The following is a 16,591-nucleotide window of genomic DNA, read 5'->3' on the forward strand; positions in this document are numbered from 1 at the left end:
TGTTCAGTTTGCTCTCTGTGTAGTGGGGGTTGTATGAAAAGCGTTCTTGATTTCTAAGCATGGTACAATTTTAATTCTTAATGCGTTAGTACAACAGTGCATTGGAAAAGTACTGAGCTTCTACAAAAAAGCTTTACAATTTTAAAACAGATTTTTTTTTCCTTTATTTAAACAAGCATAGGCAATTCTTATATTTCCACAACAAGATAAATATCCCAATTACGCTAACAGCTCATCCTACAGCGTGCCATAGTGATGGGGAAAGGGCTAACATTAGTGTTATTTACACAGACATGTCCAATATTAACCCAGGAGGAAAATTAAAAGTATGTTCAAATGTGCAATTAAATTAATATTATTTTTTCAGAGAGTTGGATTTCTTGCAAAAATTCCTCTATGACTCATGGACACTGAGCTGGGATAACTTCTCAAATAACTCCTCAGAAGCACAATCTTGAGGAAAAACTGTTTATTGGGCTGGGAAGGAGAAAGAACTTAATATCTTCACAAAGAAAAAAAATATTTTGAAGTGGGGAGATGTCTTTGGACAAGTGAAATTGAACACCCAAACCAACTAGAACTCGAAAAACCTAATTAAAGAAATTTTCCAATTCCCAAATCTTGAATCCAGAGAAAATGCTTTCAATGAGGGAAGATTCACTCCGAGTCATTACTATACATTGAGGTACCACTCAAAAAGTGGCCATAAAGGAAGTGACTTCTTTGCCCATCACTATCACACCGGCTGCCTGGCCATCACTCAGCTCTGCCTCAGACCACGCTCTCCCTGTTCCCAGAGGCCAGCACTGCCCTGCGGCAGATGGGGCAGGTGGAGTTCTCGGACAGCCAGCGGTCGATGCAGTGCACGTGGTACTCGTGTGAGCACGGCAGCTTGCGGAGCTTGTTGCCCTCCGTGTACTCGGTGATGCACACGCTGCAGGTTTTCAGAGCGTCGCTCTCACCAAAATTCCTCATGGCTAGGTTGTCAATTTGTTCTTTGGTGAGTCCTCTGGGTTGGTCATCGTCATCTTCGTTGAGTAAGAAAAACTGTGCAAGGCTAAGGAATGGTAGAGAACCGCTTTCTTCAAAAGTGACCGATCCCCTCATATTGCGGCCTTCCCGCCTGGCACCAGATGTTGAGCTGGCCTCGTGCCCACCCTCGTACACCTCCCCTGAGCTGACATCTGCATTCTCATTGCCCGAGGCGCCCCCGCCTCCGCTCTGCGGCTCGGCAGTCTCCAAGTGGTGAAAGGGAGTCGACCCACCGGAATCTGCACTGTTATCGCTGTACATGAAGTAGCTGAGCTCCCCGAAGCCCGTCATGATCTGCCTCAGCATGGTCTGGATGGCGACCGACGTGGTCTCGCTCAGGCCCGTGTTCAGGATCCTGCGGATGGGGATCCTGATGGTGCTGACGTAAGTTCTCACGCCGGCGCGCTCCGAGCGGGAGAAGGTGCGCCGGAAGCCGCCGCGCTCGCTCTCGTAGGTGACCGTGTTGTTGGGGGTCTGGGAGCGCGAGCGGGTCCTGTTGGCGATGCTGTCCCTCTGCCGGTACTCGCCCGGGCGAACTCTTCTCACCTGCAGGTCCAGCACTATGGTGGGAGGCCTCTGCCCAGGAGCCGCGGACTCGCTGGCACCAGTGCTTTCTGAAGAACCCGCTGCTTGAGGAGCAGGCCTCGTCTCAGGGGGGGCAAACAGAACTGCATTTTCACTTGGCACCTCAGTCCCCACTGTGTGCTGCCTTAACGTCACGTGCTGCCTGGTTCTAGAGCTGCCCTCAGCCTCGCCCGCTGAGGAGTGGTCAGGTGTTTGAGATGATGTGTTGTGATGAGACCTGCGAGGGGCCTCGCTCACTGCATTGATAGGTGACCTACTTCTATCAGTCCTAGCCCGCGTCCGCCGCTGCTCGGGACTCCTACTCCTGGCTCTCCTCTGCCCTCTAGGAGGGGAAGCCTCCTCAGCTGTCAGCTCCTCCGCACTGCTCCTTTCTGATCCAGGCTGCCTTACAGATGGTGATTCAGACCTTGGAATTTCAGAGTCACTTTGGCTGTTTTCCAAATCCTCCCCATTGGAAGGCTCTACAGATGGCTCATTCTCAGTTTCTGGATTCGTGTTCCCATTATTACGGTTGACATTTATTTCCAAACTGAATCTGAAGTCGCCGCTATTTGGGTTAGTCCGGCTCACTGCTCTCCAGGACTGGTTTCCTCGCTGCCCGCTCCGTGTCGTATTTCCAGTCTGTCGGACTGAATTAAGCCAGTCTATTATAGAATCTCCATTTGAAACATCTTCTGCAGACTCTGCACCTGTGGAAAAGACAGGGAACTACCAAAATTAGAGTACTGAGCTAATTTTGGAGCCATCTTTTCCAAGAACATAATTGCTTAGCTTAACAAGTGACAATTTAGAAGTGCTGAATCCTACCGAGTGCTACTGTGGTTTCACAGGCAGTGTGACAATTCTCTAACTACCAGAGCTCTTCTAAGGGAGCAGGAGTGGACATTGCTCTAATATGCACAGATAGGCTGCAGCCATCACAGAGCAAACAAGTCATCAAAAGAACATGTATTTTCTATCATAAGTAAATGGAAAGTCACATGTCAGGTGGCATAACACATCAATATTCTGTGTTTTCCTTTCCAAACAATTAAGTGATCAATTGACCATGAAACAGAGAATTAAGGTTGTTCTGAACCTTCACCTGCAGAGCTTTATAGCAAATCTGTCTCACTGAAGAATGAACCCCAGTGGTCAGGTCTGAGCATCCCCCACCAACCACTACAGAAGGGTGACAACAAAAGCAATGTAGCATCTTTGGAAGGGAAGAATTAAAAAAGAGGAATTGCCAAAAAGCATCCCAGAAGGGAGCAGACAGAAAGGCAATCTTAAAAAAAATGAAATAAAAAGAATGAAATAAACCTAAGCAAAACTTTATTTTGATAGAAGAGATGTGTTATGAATGAAATCTGTCCCAAACTGACCTCTGCAGCAGATATCAGACATAAGGTTCACTGAGTTTTGAACCAAAGCTCACCTTGCACCTGCCTAGGCTTAACTTGTTCCACTCCTGCACTCAAGTTAAGGTCCGTGTGGGGTGCTAAAGTTAAGAGTTTTCACAAATACTGTATATACCTCTATTCTCATCACTGTTTTGCTGTGGCGGACCTTCTTTAACTTGGTGTAGCCTTCTCAGCAACTCTTCTTCAGTAATTTCACCTTAGAAAATAAGCAAAATTTTCCAAAAATATTTCCAAATCATATATGTATGGCAAGCATTATCAAAAGCTTCTAAAGAAGGTACAAGCCACTGCTTGTGTTCTGTCTAATTAATTCCTGCCAGAATGGCACTGCCAAGCACAGTGCTAAGGGGAAGTTCAGACACTTTAGCACTGTTGTCCCAAGTAAGTTTTCCTGAAGCTGAAATACCCAACAGTTCCATCCTATTCAAGAGAGATGTGCTCTCTGGTTCTGTAACCTTGACAGCTGAGCAGCAATTTTTGTCATCCTACACCCATTAGGGTGTCCAGCATGAAATATTTGAGGTTAACACTTCCACGAGCAGGAACAGAAGGTTTAAATAACTTGAGTCATGATTTGAATTAGGTATCAACCTATGAAGAGGAAGTTTAGCATGTTGATTGAGAGCTGACATCAAAATGTCCATGCAGAATCTCATAGCAGACTACTTACCCTGGTTACAAACTCCAAACCTCACCTGCACAAAGTCTGCACACAGAGGCTTAAAGGAGATTTGTTGTCCATCTAAGGGTTCATAACTGGAACTGGGTCAAATCTGGGTGTTCCTGCCAAGTTGTGCAAACACCAGACTTTTGTATCTGATGAATCCACACCATCCTACGTCTCCACAAGTCAAGGGACCACTTGAATTTGAATGTGCACAAATTAGCCAGAAGCTACTTCCTACCACGGAACACAGCTGCACACACAGACGGGTGAAAGGGCTTCAGGGGCACAGAAAATGACACAAATTTCCTACAAGCAACTCTAGCAGGATGGACATAGCCAAGCATTACCTACCTGGTGTTCCTAGCAAATTGTTATCTCTCATAAGCCTGTAGTCCTCTTCACTCAGGTTGTTCACAAACTGATAGAAAGCCTCCTCTCGGTCTAACCGATCCAGCTGGCTCTGACGTTGGGCTTCTGACTGATCAATACTTCCTTTATCACCAGAATCTGAGCTTTCCATCTTGATGAGTAGAAGAGTACCTAAAAAAGGAGAGAACAAAGCCTTCATGAGAGCAGTGAAATACAGCATGGAATTTATGCATGTGAGTCCAGTACAAGAGTGAAGTACAGGTTAAACTGTTAATGAAGCTTTGGTTAGGATCAGGTTCATCACCACAAGGATCAAAAACAAAGCATGAACCTCCTCAAAAAGTACAAACAAAACTGATATGATGCCCAAATACTCAAAGCAGCAAGATGAACACAGAATATCATCTGCCAAAAGCCTTAGAGCCCATCTTTGAATTCACATAGTAAGTGACCGTGATTATCTGCTTTTTGCATAAAATATTCCTGATATCACAACTGCCTCTCCAAGCAGCCTCACAGAAGTGTAGTACAAGGCACAAGCCATCCTTGATTGTGCTCTCTGAGCACAGGATTAGTGTTCCTTGCCTTTTCCTGCCTGCTACAGAAACATTCTCTTCACCATACTAGTGAATTTCAACAGAATGAAGTGGTTATGAACAACTCAAATAAAGAAGATGCTGTCGAACCCTGTGCACAAAAAAAAGGGACAGGTTCTCATTCCCTCAAAAAACAAAGAGAGTTTGTAAAATCAGCTTTATAGTTTTACATCAAGAGAGGAATTTGCTTTCAAGTTTCAGCTTTTACTGAACTACTGATGTTGATGAGCAAATTTCCAAGACAAAACTTCAGCACATGCTACACTAGTGCTTTAAAGAGCTGTCTTCTAGGCTGCATATTTTAAAATATAATCTTCTCATATTGTTTTTCATTTGGATGAAATACTTGACAACGTCTCTCTTTCAAGGAAAATAATCGATTAATGCTGTGTCTGTATCTGATAAATATTGTAAAGAACAATGCAAATGCAGGAGACATTCTGGCACTGGCTGTGCCATGCAAATGCATCAAATGAAGATAAAATAACCACTTTCCTTGATCACTCTGCCTCACTACTCACAGCACCAAGAATTTTCCTGTACAACTGGTAGAATCTAGTTACTCAGAGGTGATTAAGAAGCTAATCCTCTGCATGCTAAAAAGCTCTGCAATAACATTCCCCATCAGAAAACATTCCTTTCATTTAAACCATACTTCAAGTGACATGGAAATACTGGAAGAATAAAGCTTTTCTGCTTCTCACTGGAAAATTTCCAACACTTAGACATCTGTCTAGTGCAAAAAGCATCTTTTTTTGGTTTGTCAGCACAGCTGTCAAGTCAAGACTGCCCACAGTTTACATTAGTGCTTCTCCAGAAGAGCAGCACTGCAGGATCTCCACGGGCACTTTATTTCAGCTGCCATGGTGAAAATTAAAGTGCAGCACCAGAAAAATTCCACAGGATAGGACATCCCATTATTGCAGACTTGAAAATTATGAAACTGCTGTTCTGAGCCTCTTTGTCTTCAGTTCTGATGCAGCAAAACTTGAATTTAAGTTAATATCAGTAACTTATTGCCACTTGGGGCTACCGGTGCTGTTTGGGTCTGAGGAGTTCTGCCACTTTACCAAAGCTGTTACACCCTTTTTCAGCAATCAGGAAGCAGCAGCAATTCCCAGAGTCACTCCTGAGTCAGATGGGAGCCTATCAGCTTTCTGTGCATTTCCAAATCCCTGGAGCAATCTGAAAACTGCAGACTGGCATGTGACACGCCAGTGCTGTGACGTGCTGTTAAACACCGATAAATGACCCCGTTCACAGGACAGTTGAGCAATATTTCTGCAGGTGTGTTCAGCTCTGACCCAGCTCTTAGGAAATCCCTGTGCCCTTCACATGCCAGGCACGTATTTCTAGTGAGAACACAACTTTTTTTACAAGCTTTCTGCAGCAGAATTATTACTTCAAGTATCATTATTTAAAGACACGCTGGAGAAGATACTTTTAAAAGCAGCTCTCACCGGTTCTGGTAATACCTGAATAAAAGTCTCAAGTAGAATGAGAGACTTGCATTCAAAATAAAACCTTGAAATGCATCAGTTCTTTGGGAATACACATCAAACTTGGAACCACGTGGAATGTCTTCAGAAAGATGGTAATATTAACACCTTTATAAGCATTAGACCAATTCCTCAACAGCTCTTAGAACAGGAAGATGCACTACACATACAAAACATAACATTTGTTTACTACTTATTTACTACTTTCCTTTTAACTGAAAATGCTTGCAGGCACCTTGGCTACCTAATGCCTACGTGATGCAAAGATATTTGCCTGTTCCATTTCAGAAAATGAAGGTGCACCATTCTTGGTCAGGGAAAAAGGGAGAGTCAAAACAAGTCAAATGAGGGGGGAATTTAAAATCTCTTCTTCACCAACAGGCTGATGTACAGTTCAATGGGCGATTCTTCAGGAAATGCTTGGGATAAGTCAGTACTACTAATTGTCAGGTTTGCTCCTCTTTTCTCCTCCTTCATCTCTTATCTTCCCTCTTAAACCATAAAATCAGCTAATGGCCACGGCTGAATAGAGTTTACTGCTCAGAGGTGGGATGAATGAAGAATTTAATTTACACGAGGACTTTTCTGCCAGTGACAAATTGCTGTATTTTCCTATTGCAAGCTACTCACAGGTTACACCAGTCCCCTGTACCCGATTTCAGGATCCCAGAAATGCTGTGTATCTCTCTGGGATGTTTACACTGATGGAAATACAGATGGCACAGAAACACAGCAGCAACAACACATTCTCCCTACGTGACTGCAGACAGCAAATGGGATGACACACTTCAAAGCAGAGCTCTGATATTAAAACCAGCAAATGAAACCCAGGATTTCTATCCCAAGGCTTCTGCTGCTTTCTGTCTCCTCCCTGTGCCCTCAGCTCATTGTGCACATTGTCCAACACAAGCCTCACCTCCCAGGCTGCTGCAGAGCTCTCCATGGCCACACTGAACCTACTGGAATGTTTAGGCTGCTCCTGCCTCAGCACAGCTCCACAGAGCCCCTGTGGCTGGACAGCAGCATTTCCAGGGTGGGAGTTACCATGGCCCTGCACACAGAGGCAGAAAGAACTTGAAATTCTGCCCCTCAGGATGCTGCTCTCAGCTCACACCCTGCAGGCAATTAAGACTGGCTGAAGGAAGCCAGTAATACAGGGAAGGCTGATGAGGGAAAACCAACAGGTGTACAACAAAATAACCAACATTTGGCTATCTAATAAGCTAGTACAGTTCAACTCTGCTTTTCTTTCTTCCAGTGTAAGGCTTTGTTCTTATCCAAGCTAAAAGATTCAGAATTTCCTCCTTCAGTGTCCTTCCTTGTCAGCACTGAGTTGACACAGGGTGGGGAAGGTCACAACTACGAGCAGGAAGTTCAGACCTGCTGGTTATTGCCAACTTCAGCTGAGATAGCCAGGTATGAAAATCTCCTTACAGGGAAGTGAGGGGGTGACCACCTAAGGACTGCACAAAGCAAGAGAATCAGAGATAGGATAAACAATTTTCTCCTAGAGAAAAAACCCAAAAATTCTTCAGCAGCTTGAATATCCAGACAAGAGTAACTACAGTGAATTCTTAATTGGTGTTCCCATCCTGCCACAAATCACAAAAGTATCCTCCCTGCAGTTATGCTTCAACAGCCTCAGAGATTTCCAAGCACAAATGACTGCCTGTCTCCCCACTGCTGCTCCAGACTGCAGTAAGCCCACAAAAGCTATTGTTTGTTACATTCTTCTAATTCAAGAGGAAGCAATACTGTGGGTTGTTTGACAGGGACAATCTAAGAGTACTGGATATTCCCTGAATAATACAAAGTTATCATTCTTACAGCGTAAGAAATATTTTGGTTTTTTTTTCATGCCAGGTTGTTTGTAAACTAAATCCAGTCAGGAATGTGCTACTGCCTCAAATCTGGAGGAACAGCAAGCAGGGATAACATCTGTGTCACCTATTTACCTTCAGCAGCAGCACAGCCTATCTCCATATTGCACTGCACTTGTGGACTACAGGATTCTTCCCAGAAAAAGCATTCATGGACCATAACACACAGTAATAAATCTCTAGTTCTTTCTCCTTCAAGAATGTCTAATATCTCCAGACATTAGTTACCTGAATTAAACACCAAGACACTACTTTAGCCTGCATTCCTGTTTTTTTTTACATTTAAAAGAAATCCCATAAAGCATTAGAGCTCTCATTAAAGCAACTAGGCAGAACTTAGAAAATCTGACAAACCCTCAAATCACTAATTGGCAGGGTTAAATGAAGAAGCGACACCTTAAAATTCAAATTTTCATTAGATTTATGGGGCAATCCTCAAAGTTTTACAGGACAAGGCATGGAATTTAATTAAACTGAAGAAACAAGCCAGCTGCTCATGAGTCAGGTGTGCTAGAAGAAGTTCCTCCAGAACTCCCCCATGTCAGTGATACCGGTATTTCAACCTCACCTGAGACTCTCTCGTGCCCTGTGTGGCAGGAATGTTTCCTGAGTTACCTCACGTCCCAGCAACACAGTTAATACCTCTGGATAAACAAAAAAAGAGGATGGCAGTGTGGGTGTTCCAGAGATGTCCTCAGCAGAAGGCCAACTTCTCATTTATGATTCATACCCTCATCTTAATTAGCCACTCCAACCGGTAGAGCACCTTGCTTGCAGTCTGATCAAACCTTGCACTGAAGGGGTGACTCAGGATGGAAGCCAGAAGCTCTGACTTGTTTGCTTTGTGTCCTCAGAGGCTGTTTCCCTGCCCAGGCTGCAGGAACATGCCTCACACACACTTCAGCTGCACAGAAGCAGAGCACAGCTGTGTGTCCAAGCTTTCCACGAACTGTGACTTCAGCAGCGCTGCCGTGCCCAGCCAGGCTCGCTCCAATTCCATGTCTCAAATGACACAGGAACAGCCTCGAGAACAGGCAGTGCTCTTAGCCCAGCTCCTTCGAGCACAAACTGAACCCACTTCACACACAGCACTCATCCAACCCACTCCACCTCATTTTCCTAGAAGAATTCAAAGTTGAAAAACAGTTTCCATGCCAGTCAGTATCCAATTTCTCCATGCTCAAAACTAGCTGGAAGTAAGGCATAACAGAAACTACATTTTCATCTTAAATATTTCATCACTCAAGTCTGCAAGCTCAAAAGCAGAAGCAAAAACTGTCAGTGAATCCCATCATTAAAGGAAAAAGACACCCTAAGACAGTGAAATGAAAGTCATCTATTTGCATTATACATGGAGCTTCATTATGTCAAGTTTGTTTGGCTTTCTCTTTTTGTGCAGGTGCAAAGCTTCCTTTTGTGATTACACCAAAGGCTTTGATACCACAGGTCCAATACACTCACCTCCATCTTGGAAACAGTAAAAAGGCACAAACTTTTCCAGTTTTGAAAGTGGCATCATGAATTTTGGGATTTTCTTCCCTGCTATTGTGGCTTTTTATTTGCACTGTGATGAACAGCAGATTTAGGTTCTTATTAGCTTTTTAATAAACCTACCTTAAGTTTTAAAATAAAGAATGTCCTCTCCCTATGTCCTCTTTAACTCAAAAGTTACCATGAAACATGCACCACTCTTGCAAAGCTGGAAAAAGTTTTGTATTCTGTGGAAGTGTTCTGTGAAAAGTGCTGTAAAATTTAAATGCCACTTTAACAAGGAGTGTTAAACATTGATTCAGCTTTTTTACTACCCCAGTGTGTTTCAAAGCAAAGGCCCTCAAACAAGATGTCATTCTGAACATACATTTCAAACAACACAAAGCAAATGAATACTTTTGCACAACAGTGGCAGAAAGTTCCACAGAGTAAAAAAACCCCAACAGACCAGAGAGCAAAAACACTTCAGCTGAACCAACTGCTGAGATAAAGAAGAGAAACACTCACAACTCCTGATAAGTCAGAAAGAAGTGAGGAAATCAGGGCAGAGCTTAGCAATTCCAGAACACTGAGAGCATGTGGAACCAAGATGGAGCTCTGAAAATAAAATGCAGTAACAACTGCCAAAATGCTGGGCTTTGCCTTTTATCATCTGCACTTACTAAAACAACACTTCTCACACACAAGTGGAAAATAAAATTAAGATAACACTGCATTTGCCATCAAATTGAGATAGCACAGAAGAGAATGCTTGGTGTCTACGAGGTGCAGCACGTTTCCAGCACTGCAGTTCATGAAATGATGCTCTTTTTGCCCAGAAATGAGCTTCCTGCTGGATCAGCAGCAGAAGGCCCACTCTGAACTCAAAAGAAGTAAAGCTGCACACAAGTAACCAGTGCTGGCCCTGAGACAGGACTGATATCCAAGGACAAGCAGAGTTTTGATTCCTGAAGAAACACAAGCTGTGGTTAGTGAAAACACCAAGCCAATCAACGCTCACTGACTTTTAGCTAAAAAAGAAAAAGCCATCTTTAAATTCACTGCAGAATGTTGCTGTCTCCACACTAGTGCTGCTACTGCAGGCCCTGCTAGCAGTGAGAGAGCAACAAGCAGAGAATCAGTGCAGCCACAAGGCACAGAGGAATTCCGATGCTGTGTTCCTGCTCTCGCCGGTACCCGCGGCCCCACAAACACAGAAGTGGCAAAGAAAATGAAGGGAAATTTATCTGAATTGCAACAGGCATCTGCACCATGAGAATTCCATTCTGGTGCCACCCCAAGGCAGGGCAGCCCCAGCATTCTAACAGGACTATGTGCACATACACCTTGCACATCAAAACCCAGAGTGCTCTGAGCACAAGAGGATTTTAAACACTGAGCTAAGATAAAATATGTGCTGGCTTTTCCTCTGTTCCATAACCATCGGGTGGTTTTACGAGACCATCCAACCCTGCAGATCTCCCTGAGCCAAAGCTGAGCCCCAACACTGCACAGCAGCCAAAAGCTCCCACCAAACACCTCATTAATCCAAACCTGAGCAGTCTGAAGGAGACACAGGCCTGTGTTTATGATCTTACCTGCAGCCAGAACCTGTGCAAAGGCAAATCCAGCCCCTGGGATGCTCCTGGCTATCCCCACTCAGCACACAAAGCTCCTGACTAACTTATGACACTGCTACACTCTTTAGAAGTTTTGCTTTTGAGAAGCACAAGACTCTCATAAAAGTATCTTGAAGAAGGAAATGTTCACATTTGGTTTTATCCCTTCACTAATAATTTCTGCAGGCTCAGCAGCTGATAAGTTTTCACCAAGAACTGAGATTAAACCACAAAACTTTGGATAAACACCCACTAATCATGTCTGGATTCAAGTATTTTAACAAATGGAAACTGAACTTCTCTACAAAAAAAAGAATTTAGGACACTCCAGTAATGTGTTAAGCTACATTAGGCTGGACTTAAATATCTTTAGACTCAAGTAAATGGAGTCAAACCATTATTTTATATTATGCTATGACTGTTAAAGAAATGTACACCTCCACTGCACCTGGAATGAATCTGCCAAGATCAAGGGATTTATTTTGATACATTCCCACAGGGAAGAGGAATAAAGGAACAAGCAAGGCAGGTGTATTGATGTAGAGGTGTTTTGAAAACATTTCAATCTAAGGATCATGTCATCCATTCCTCTAAAAAAGCACAAAGCACTGGAGAGCAGACACTTGCAACACTCTTGTCCAGGAATTCATCCAGTAATATGGAAAATAAATATGATACAGATGGCAACCACTACAGCCTGAAAACTACTGGTGTGTGGTTATTTCAGTGACAAACATTTACCCAGGCAGAGTTGCTGATGAAGGGAACTCTGCAGTTGCTGTGCCTCAGTGGTCTAACATAACAAGAAACCCTTAATTTTATAATGTGTGGTGTGTTTTCCCTTCCCAAGACATAAGTCCAAGCTATCATTATTTTAATTCCAAAATGGTAAACCTGTAGAGGGATCAGAGTCAGTTTAAGTGCTAGGTGACCACTACAACAAAACTAAATATCTGACCCTCAATTAACATAATTAACTGCCCAAGAAGCAGCCAACTGTTTATTTGTTTTAGAAAGACTTGACAAGTCACTGCAATTAAAACTCAGGGACAAATTAGTGTCAGAAGTTCTTCTGAACATTTGACAAGTATTTCCAAGTTGAAATTACCCAATGCTGCCAACATGGAGAGGAAAATAAAAGTGATGTGTGATGCTACTATTGGGTATTATCAAGTTTGTGTTCTTGTTTAGGAGCTTCTCTGTATCAAAGCTCCACCTTCCTGAGAAACAGCAATATAATACTACTGTTATTTTTTAAATTCAGGTTTTTTTGCTGTGAAACCTTTTGCCAGACTTCTACTACACACTAAAGTCAAGACACATAATACATTTTATAAACAAACCTTAATCATCACTACGTTATATACATATATATATACACATACACAATATTATACACACCCTGATATTGCTCCTCAATTAAAGCAGACCACTCAAGATAAACACATATGTGCAGCTGGACTTGATAAGGGTTTTGAAACAGAGAAACACAAACCTTAAATGCCAACAAACACCATTAAAAGGGGCAGGGAAAAGCTTGCACAGGAAGCTAAGGTGACAGAGCAAAGATGACGTGCTGAACTGGGGAGAAACCCAGCACAGGAATAGCAAACACCACAGGTCTGAACAGGTCACAGGCTGATCCAGAGCTCTGCACAGCAGGAGAGGAACAGTTCTTCTGGCCTGTGTTCCACAACAAGGCTTCTGGCCCCAAATCCCGGTCTGAAACAGGGCCTGAACACGGCCGTGAGGAGCTGCGGCTCCTGCAGCGGACCCTGAACTGCGGACGGGGCCCAGGACAGGGCTACAGCCACCCCCTCCCCCACCCTCCCAAAAGGAGCCTCCTCCAATTCCTGCGGCCACCGGACAGTGCCGGGCCCGCCTGGGCTCCCCGGCGGCAGCGCACCCCCAGCTCCCCAGCCGGTGGCGGATCAGGGCGGCCCGGCCGGGGCAGTGCCCGGGGTGACGGAGCGCGGCCCATCCGGGCACACCCGCGCCCCGACCGCCATCACCGCCCCCCGCTCCCTCACGGCACCGCCGATGGAGCCTCCCGCGCCCCGCCGAGCCTGCCCCGAGCGGGGGCTGAGGGGCCCCGCTCCCGCCTCCCGCTCCGGGCGGAGGCCGCCGCCGCCTCCCCCGGGCCTGGGCCTCTCCCTTCCCCGGGCCATTTTGAGAGCCCGCCCCCGCCCCGGTGCTCACCGCCCGCCGCCGCCGCCCGCCGCCGCCCCTCCGGCTGTGGGTGCGCCGCTGCCCGCGCCGCTCGGGGCTGGGTGCCGGCTGTCCGCGCTCCGCCCGTGCCGCTCCGCCGCCGCGCCGCCTCCTGCCCGCTCAGGCGGCCATTTTCTGCTCCATTGTTACCAAGGAACGGGGGGCCGGAAGCGGCCGCCGGCAGCCGGAAGTGGAGGCGCGCGCGGCCCCGCGCAGGCGCGGCCCGGGAGGGCGGCCCCGCCCAGCGCGAGCGGCCCCGGCCCTCAGGGGCCGCCGCCATTTTGGTGCGGGCAAAGGCTGAGGGTGGGGCAGGGCGGGACGGGGATGCCATCTATGGCTGCTCCTCAGCTCACAGCCCCCAGGCAATGTGGAGGGGACAGGGGATCAGCGGTGCCCGCCCGTAGTGCGGCGCAGCAGGAGGGTCCGTGTCCCCGCGGTCCCTTGAGTGTGGGGCTGTTTGATGGCGCCTCAGGTGTGTGCGCGCTGGGCAGAGGGGACTCCGTGCCCGGTCGATGGTGGCCAGCAGTGCGAAAAAAACCAAATAAATACTGGCAGTACTGGCGTTTGTCGGTGCGGATGTTCATCCTGCTCTTCCTTCTAACCACAGACATTCCTCCACCTCGAACCATGAACATTCCTTCACCTCGAACCATGGACGTTCTTCCACCTCTAACCACGAACATTCCTCCCCCTCTAACCATTGGCATTCCTTTCCCTCCAAGCTTTAGCATTCCTTCACATTGAACCATGGACATTCCTTCTCCTCTAGCTATGGCAGGGTTTCCCCTCTCACCTGGTGTTGTGTACTACATACAGCCCTATGAAAACTAAGATATTCCTGTTTTCTGACATGAACCTTAATTAATTGAATGCCAGACTTCCCATGTTATGTATGGTCAAGCACTTCTGTAGTTTTCCTCCTCACGGCTGAAATTATCAAGGACAGCTGAGGTTTGAAAGATCCCATTTTAATGCCCTAAAAGTCATACCTTGAGAAGGTCTTGCAAGGAAGTTATCTTCATAATATCCAATACATAGAGAAAGAAACCTATTCCTGAGCATTTACACCATTTCAGGAAGCCCAGGAGACACCTTTGTTTCTCCTTTTGGTGGTTCTTTATAAAAATAGCGCTGTCAAGTTGAGGGGGGTGTTGTATTTAAAGGTTGTGGAAACTGTTGAGTTTCTACTCAACAATACAAGCCCAACTTCTAATGTAAATGAAGTGGTTTTATACATTCACACTTTAAATTTCCCCCAGCAGATTTGAGAACTCAAAGGCAGCCACAGTGTCCAGGCAAGAGAAGAGGGAAGGGACAGGCACAGGGCATATTTCTCATCACTTTTACTTGCCACAGCCTGTGACCAGGAAAGGAAAATGCCAAAATCCTTAGGAATGGAGAGAGGAAGGAATCCCACTTTCATCTGGAGCAGGTGTAGGTTCCCAAGTATATTTTTGTGTATTTTTGTTCAAATTACCAGTACATGAAGGAATTGAGTATTGCTACACCAGATAGCTGGAGTGATGGAGAGGTGATCCCTAATACAGCATAAAACTGGCTTGCAGAATATTAACATTTTATGATTTTAAAAGTAAATTGGGGTTGGGAAGAGTGAGTTTACATCAGAGTTTACATCCTTTGCATCATTGCTGAAATTACAGTTAGATTTACTGCAGGGTCAAACCGTGACCTAACAGCTCTGCTTTGACTGTTAAAATGTTAGTAAAAGTAAAAAACAAATCAAACCCAAAAAGAATTGAAACAAAACTAAGACTAAATTTAATGTTACAAAGCAATTTTGTGATTTTAATGCAACAAAATATTTGTCACTGGGAAAAGTTGCCTTGCTCCTGACCCATGACAAATGGATGTTTTATGCAGGCAATGCTCCAACCCCTGCAAATTCCAGTGGCTGGAGAAACTGTATTCCCCAAACAGGCTGAGTGTGTGGGCACTCCTTTATATTTGACAGGCACCTTTGAAGCTGCAAAAAATCCATTCCATTGCCAAAGGTGGGTAATTCAGGGTGATGGGCACACAGTTTATCATGGCAAGCCCGAGCCCATGATTGATAAGGCAGCCATGAGTGTGAGTGTTGGCAATCAGCACAGCAGCAGGACATCCTGAGGGTCACCTCAAAGGGAATCCGAGGTGAGGGCACTGCCACAGCCTGGTCATGCATCCAAGTGAATCCTGCCTTTCTTCCCACCTTTTCTGGATACCAGGCAAGGCCAGACCAGGATAAAAGTGGCTTTGTTTAGACACCAATAACCTAAGCAGTAAAATATTAGGGATTGTTGAGCAAAAGGGAGGTGGAGCCCATTCTGTTTGGATGGAAGGATAAAATGATGGTTTATGCTCCTAGAACAGCCTCCTGACATCTGACACATCATTTTGTTTGTCTCTTTCCCCCTCAATAAAATATATTTACTTCATTAACCTTACCAAAAGTCTTGAAAATCATCAAATGGCAAAGCAACAGAGGAATAAAACATTCTTCTTCACATCTGTGGGTGAGCTCTGACTCCTGAGCAGACATTGCCAGTTTGCAGGGAGATGAACACCCATGAGGAGCAGAGACAGCAGCTGGATCCTGCTGATTCACACCTTCCTTAGCAGCAAAAACTTGGAGCTGAGGTCCTGGGCACACAGCTGAGGAAAAGTCTCTCCCTCAGTGTGATTTGGTGGATTTATTTGCAAATGCCCTCACAGAGTCGATCAGGTACAGAATAAGCTCTGATTTTTCAAACCCACTTAATGGATTTCAGGATCCACTTGACATTAATAACAATTAATGACCTGTGCACACACATCTCCTTAACAGCTTTGACAAAATTAGGAGCAGTGTAGTAGCATATTTCAAAAAGCTTGCAGGGGAAAATATATTTGCATAGAGAACTTTGCAGTATAGGGAAAAATCCAAAATCTACAGCAAAACCATGGTGTAATTCCTGCTTAAGTGTTTTCAATTTGCTACTGTGTGTATAGCAAAAGAGAATTGCAACACTTTTCCATGGTAAGTTTAATGTCGTTTCCTTCAATGAGGGTAAATAAATTTGCTTTAAATTCCCCAGGGTTTTAAAAACTGCTTATTAGGTATGCAGTGATAGATGAAAAAATGGTTGGCTTATTTTTTTTTCTAAAAAGATATTAAAGTAACTTATTCTCAGTATAGCTAAGTAATAATCCAAATGCAGTGAGGTGAGAAAATCTGAATCTCTTGGGAGCTTCTAAACCTGAGCAAAAAAATTAAAAATACCAGA

At 44.9% G+C, this 16,591-nt stretch overlaps 1 protein-coding gene across 3 annotated transcripts; it reads right to left on the reverse strand.

Annotated features, from left to right (window-relative positions):
* Positions 1 to 454: 454 nt before the first annotated feature.
* On the reverse strand, positions 455 to 13,472 carry RLIM (ring finger protein, LIM domain interacting). Of its 3 annotated transcripts, none has more exons than XM_064713053.1 (4): positions 13,320 to 13,472; positions 4,039 to 4,227; positions 3,133 to 3,216; positions 455 to 2,306 (listed from the first exon to the last, which is right to left on the reverse strand). In XM_064713053.1, exons 2-4 carry the CDS (start codon positions 4,205 to 4,207, stop codon positions 772 to 774), a joined length of 1,788 nt encoding a protein of 595 aa, XP_064569123.1. In that variant the 5' UTR covers positions 4,208 to 4,227; positions 13,320 to 13,472; the 3' UTR covers positions 455 to 771. The 3 variants fall into 3 exon arrangements, with proteins under 3 accessions (XP_064569123.1, XP_064569122.1, XP_064569124.1); XM_064713052.1 differs by lacking the exon at positions 13,320 to 13,472 and adding an exon at positions 12,616 to 12,841; XM_064713054.1 differs by lacking the exon at positions 3,133 to 3,216.
* Between the last annotated feature and the right edge of the window lie 3,119 nt (positions 13,473 to 16,591).

This window comes from Zonotrichia leucophrys, chromosome 4A (assembly GCF_028769735.1).
Source record: "Zonotrichia leucophrys gambelii isolate GWCS_2022_RI chromosome 4A, RI_Zleu_2.0, whole genome shotgun sequence".
In the NCBI taxonomy this organism is placed as follows: Eukaryota; Metazoa; Chordata; class Aves; order Passeriformes; family Passerellidae; genus Zonotrichia; species Zonotrichia leucophrys.

Bases quoted from the DNA above. Each gene is read 5' to 3' on its own strand.
- RLIM (XM_064713053.1), bottom strand. From the start codon at position 4,207: ATGGAAAGCTCAGATTCTGGTGATAAAGGAAGTATTGATCAGTCAGAA. The intron at 3,217-4,038 runs GTAGGTAATGCT...TTATTTTCTAAG, and splicing joins CAATTTGCTAGGAACACCAG to GTGAAATTACTGAAGAAGAG. The intron at 2,307-3,132 runs GTATATACAGTA...TCTTTTCCACAG, and splicing joins AAACAGTGATGAGAATAGAG to GTGCAGAGTCTGCAGAAGAT.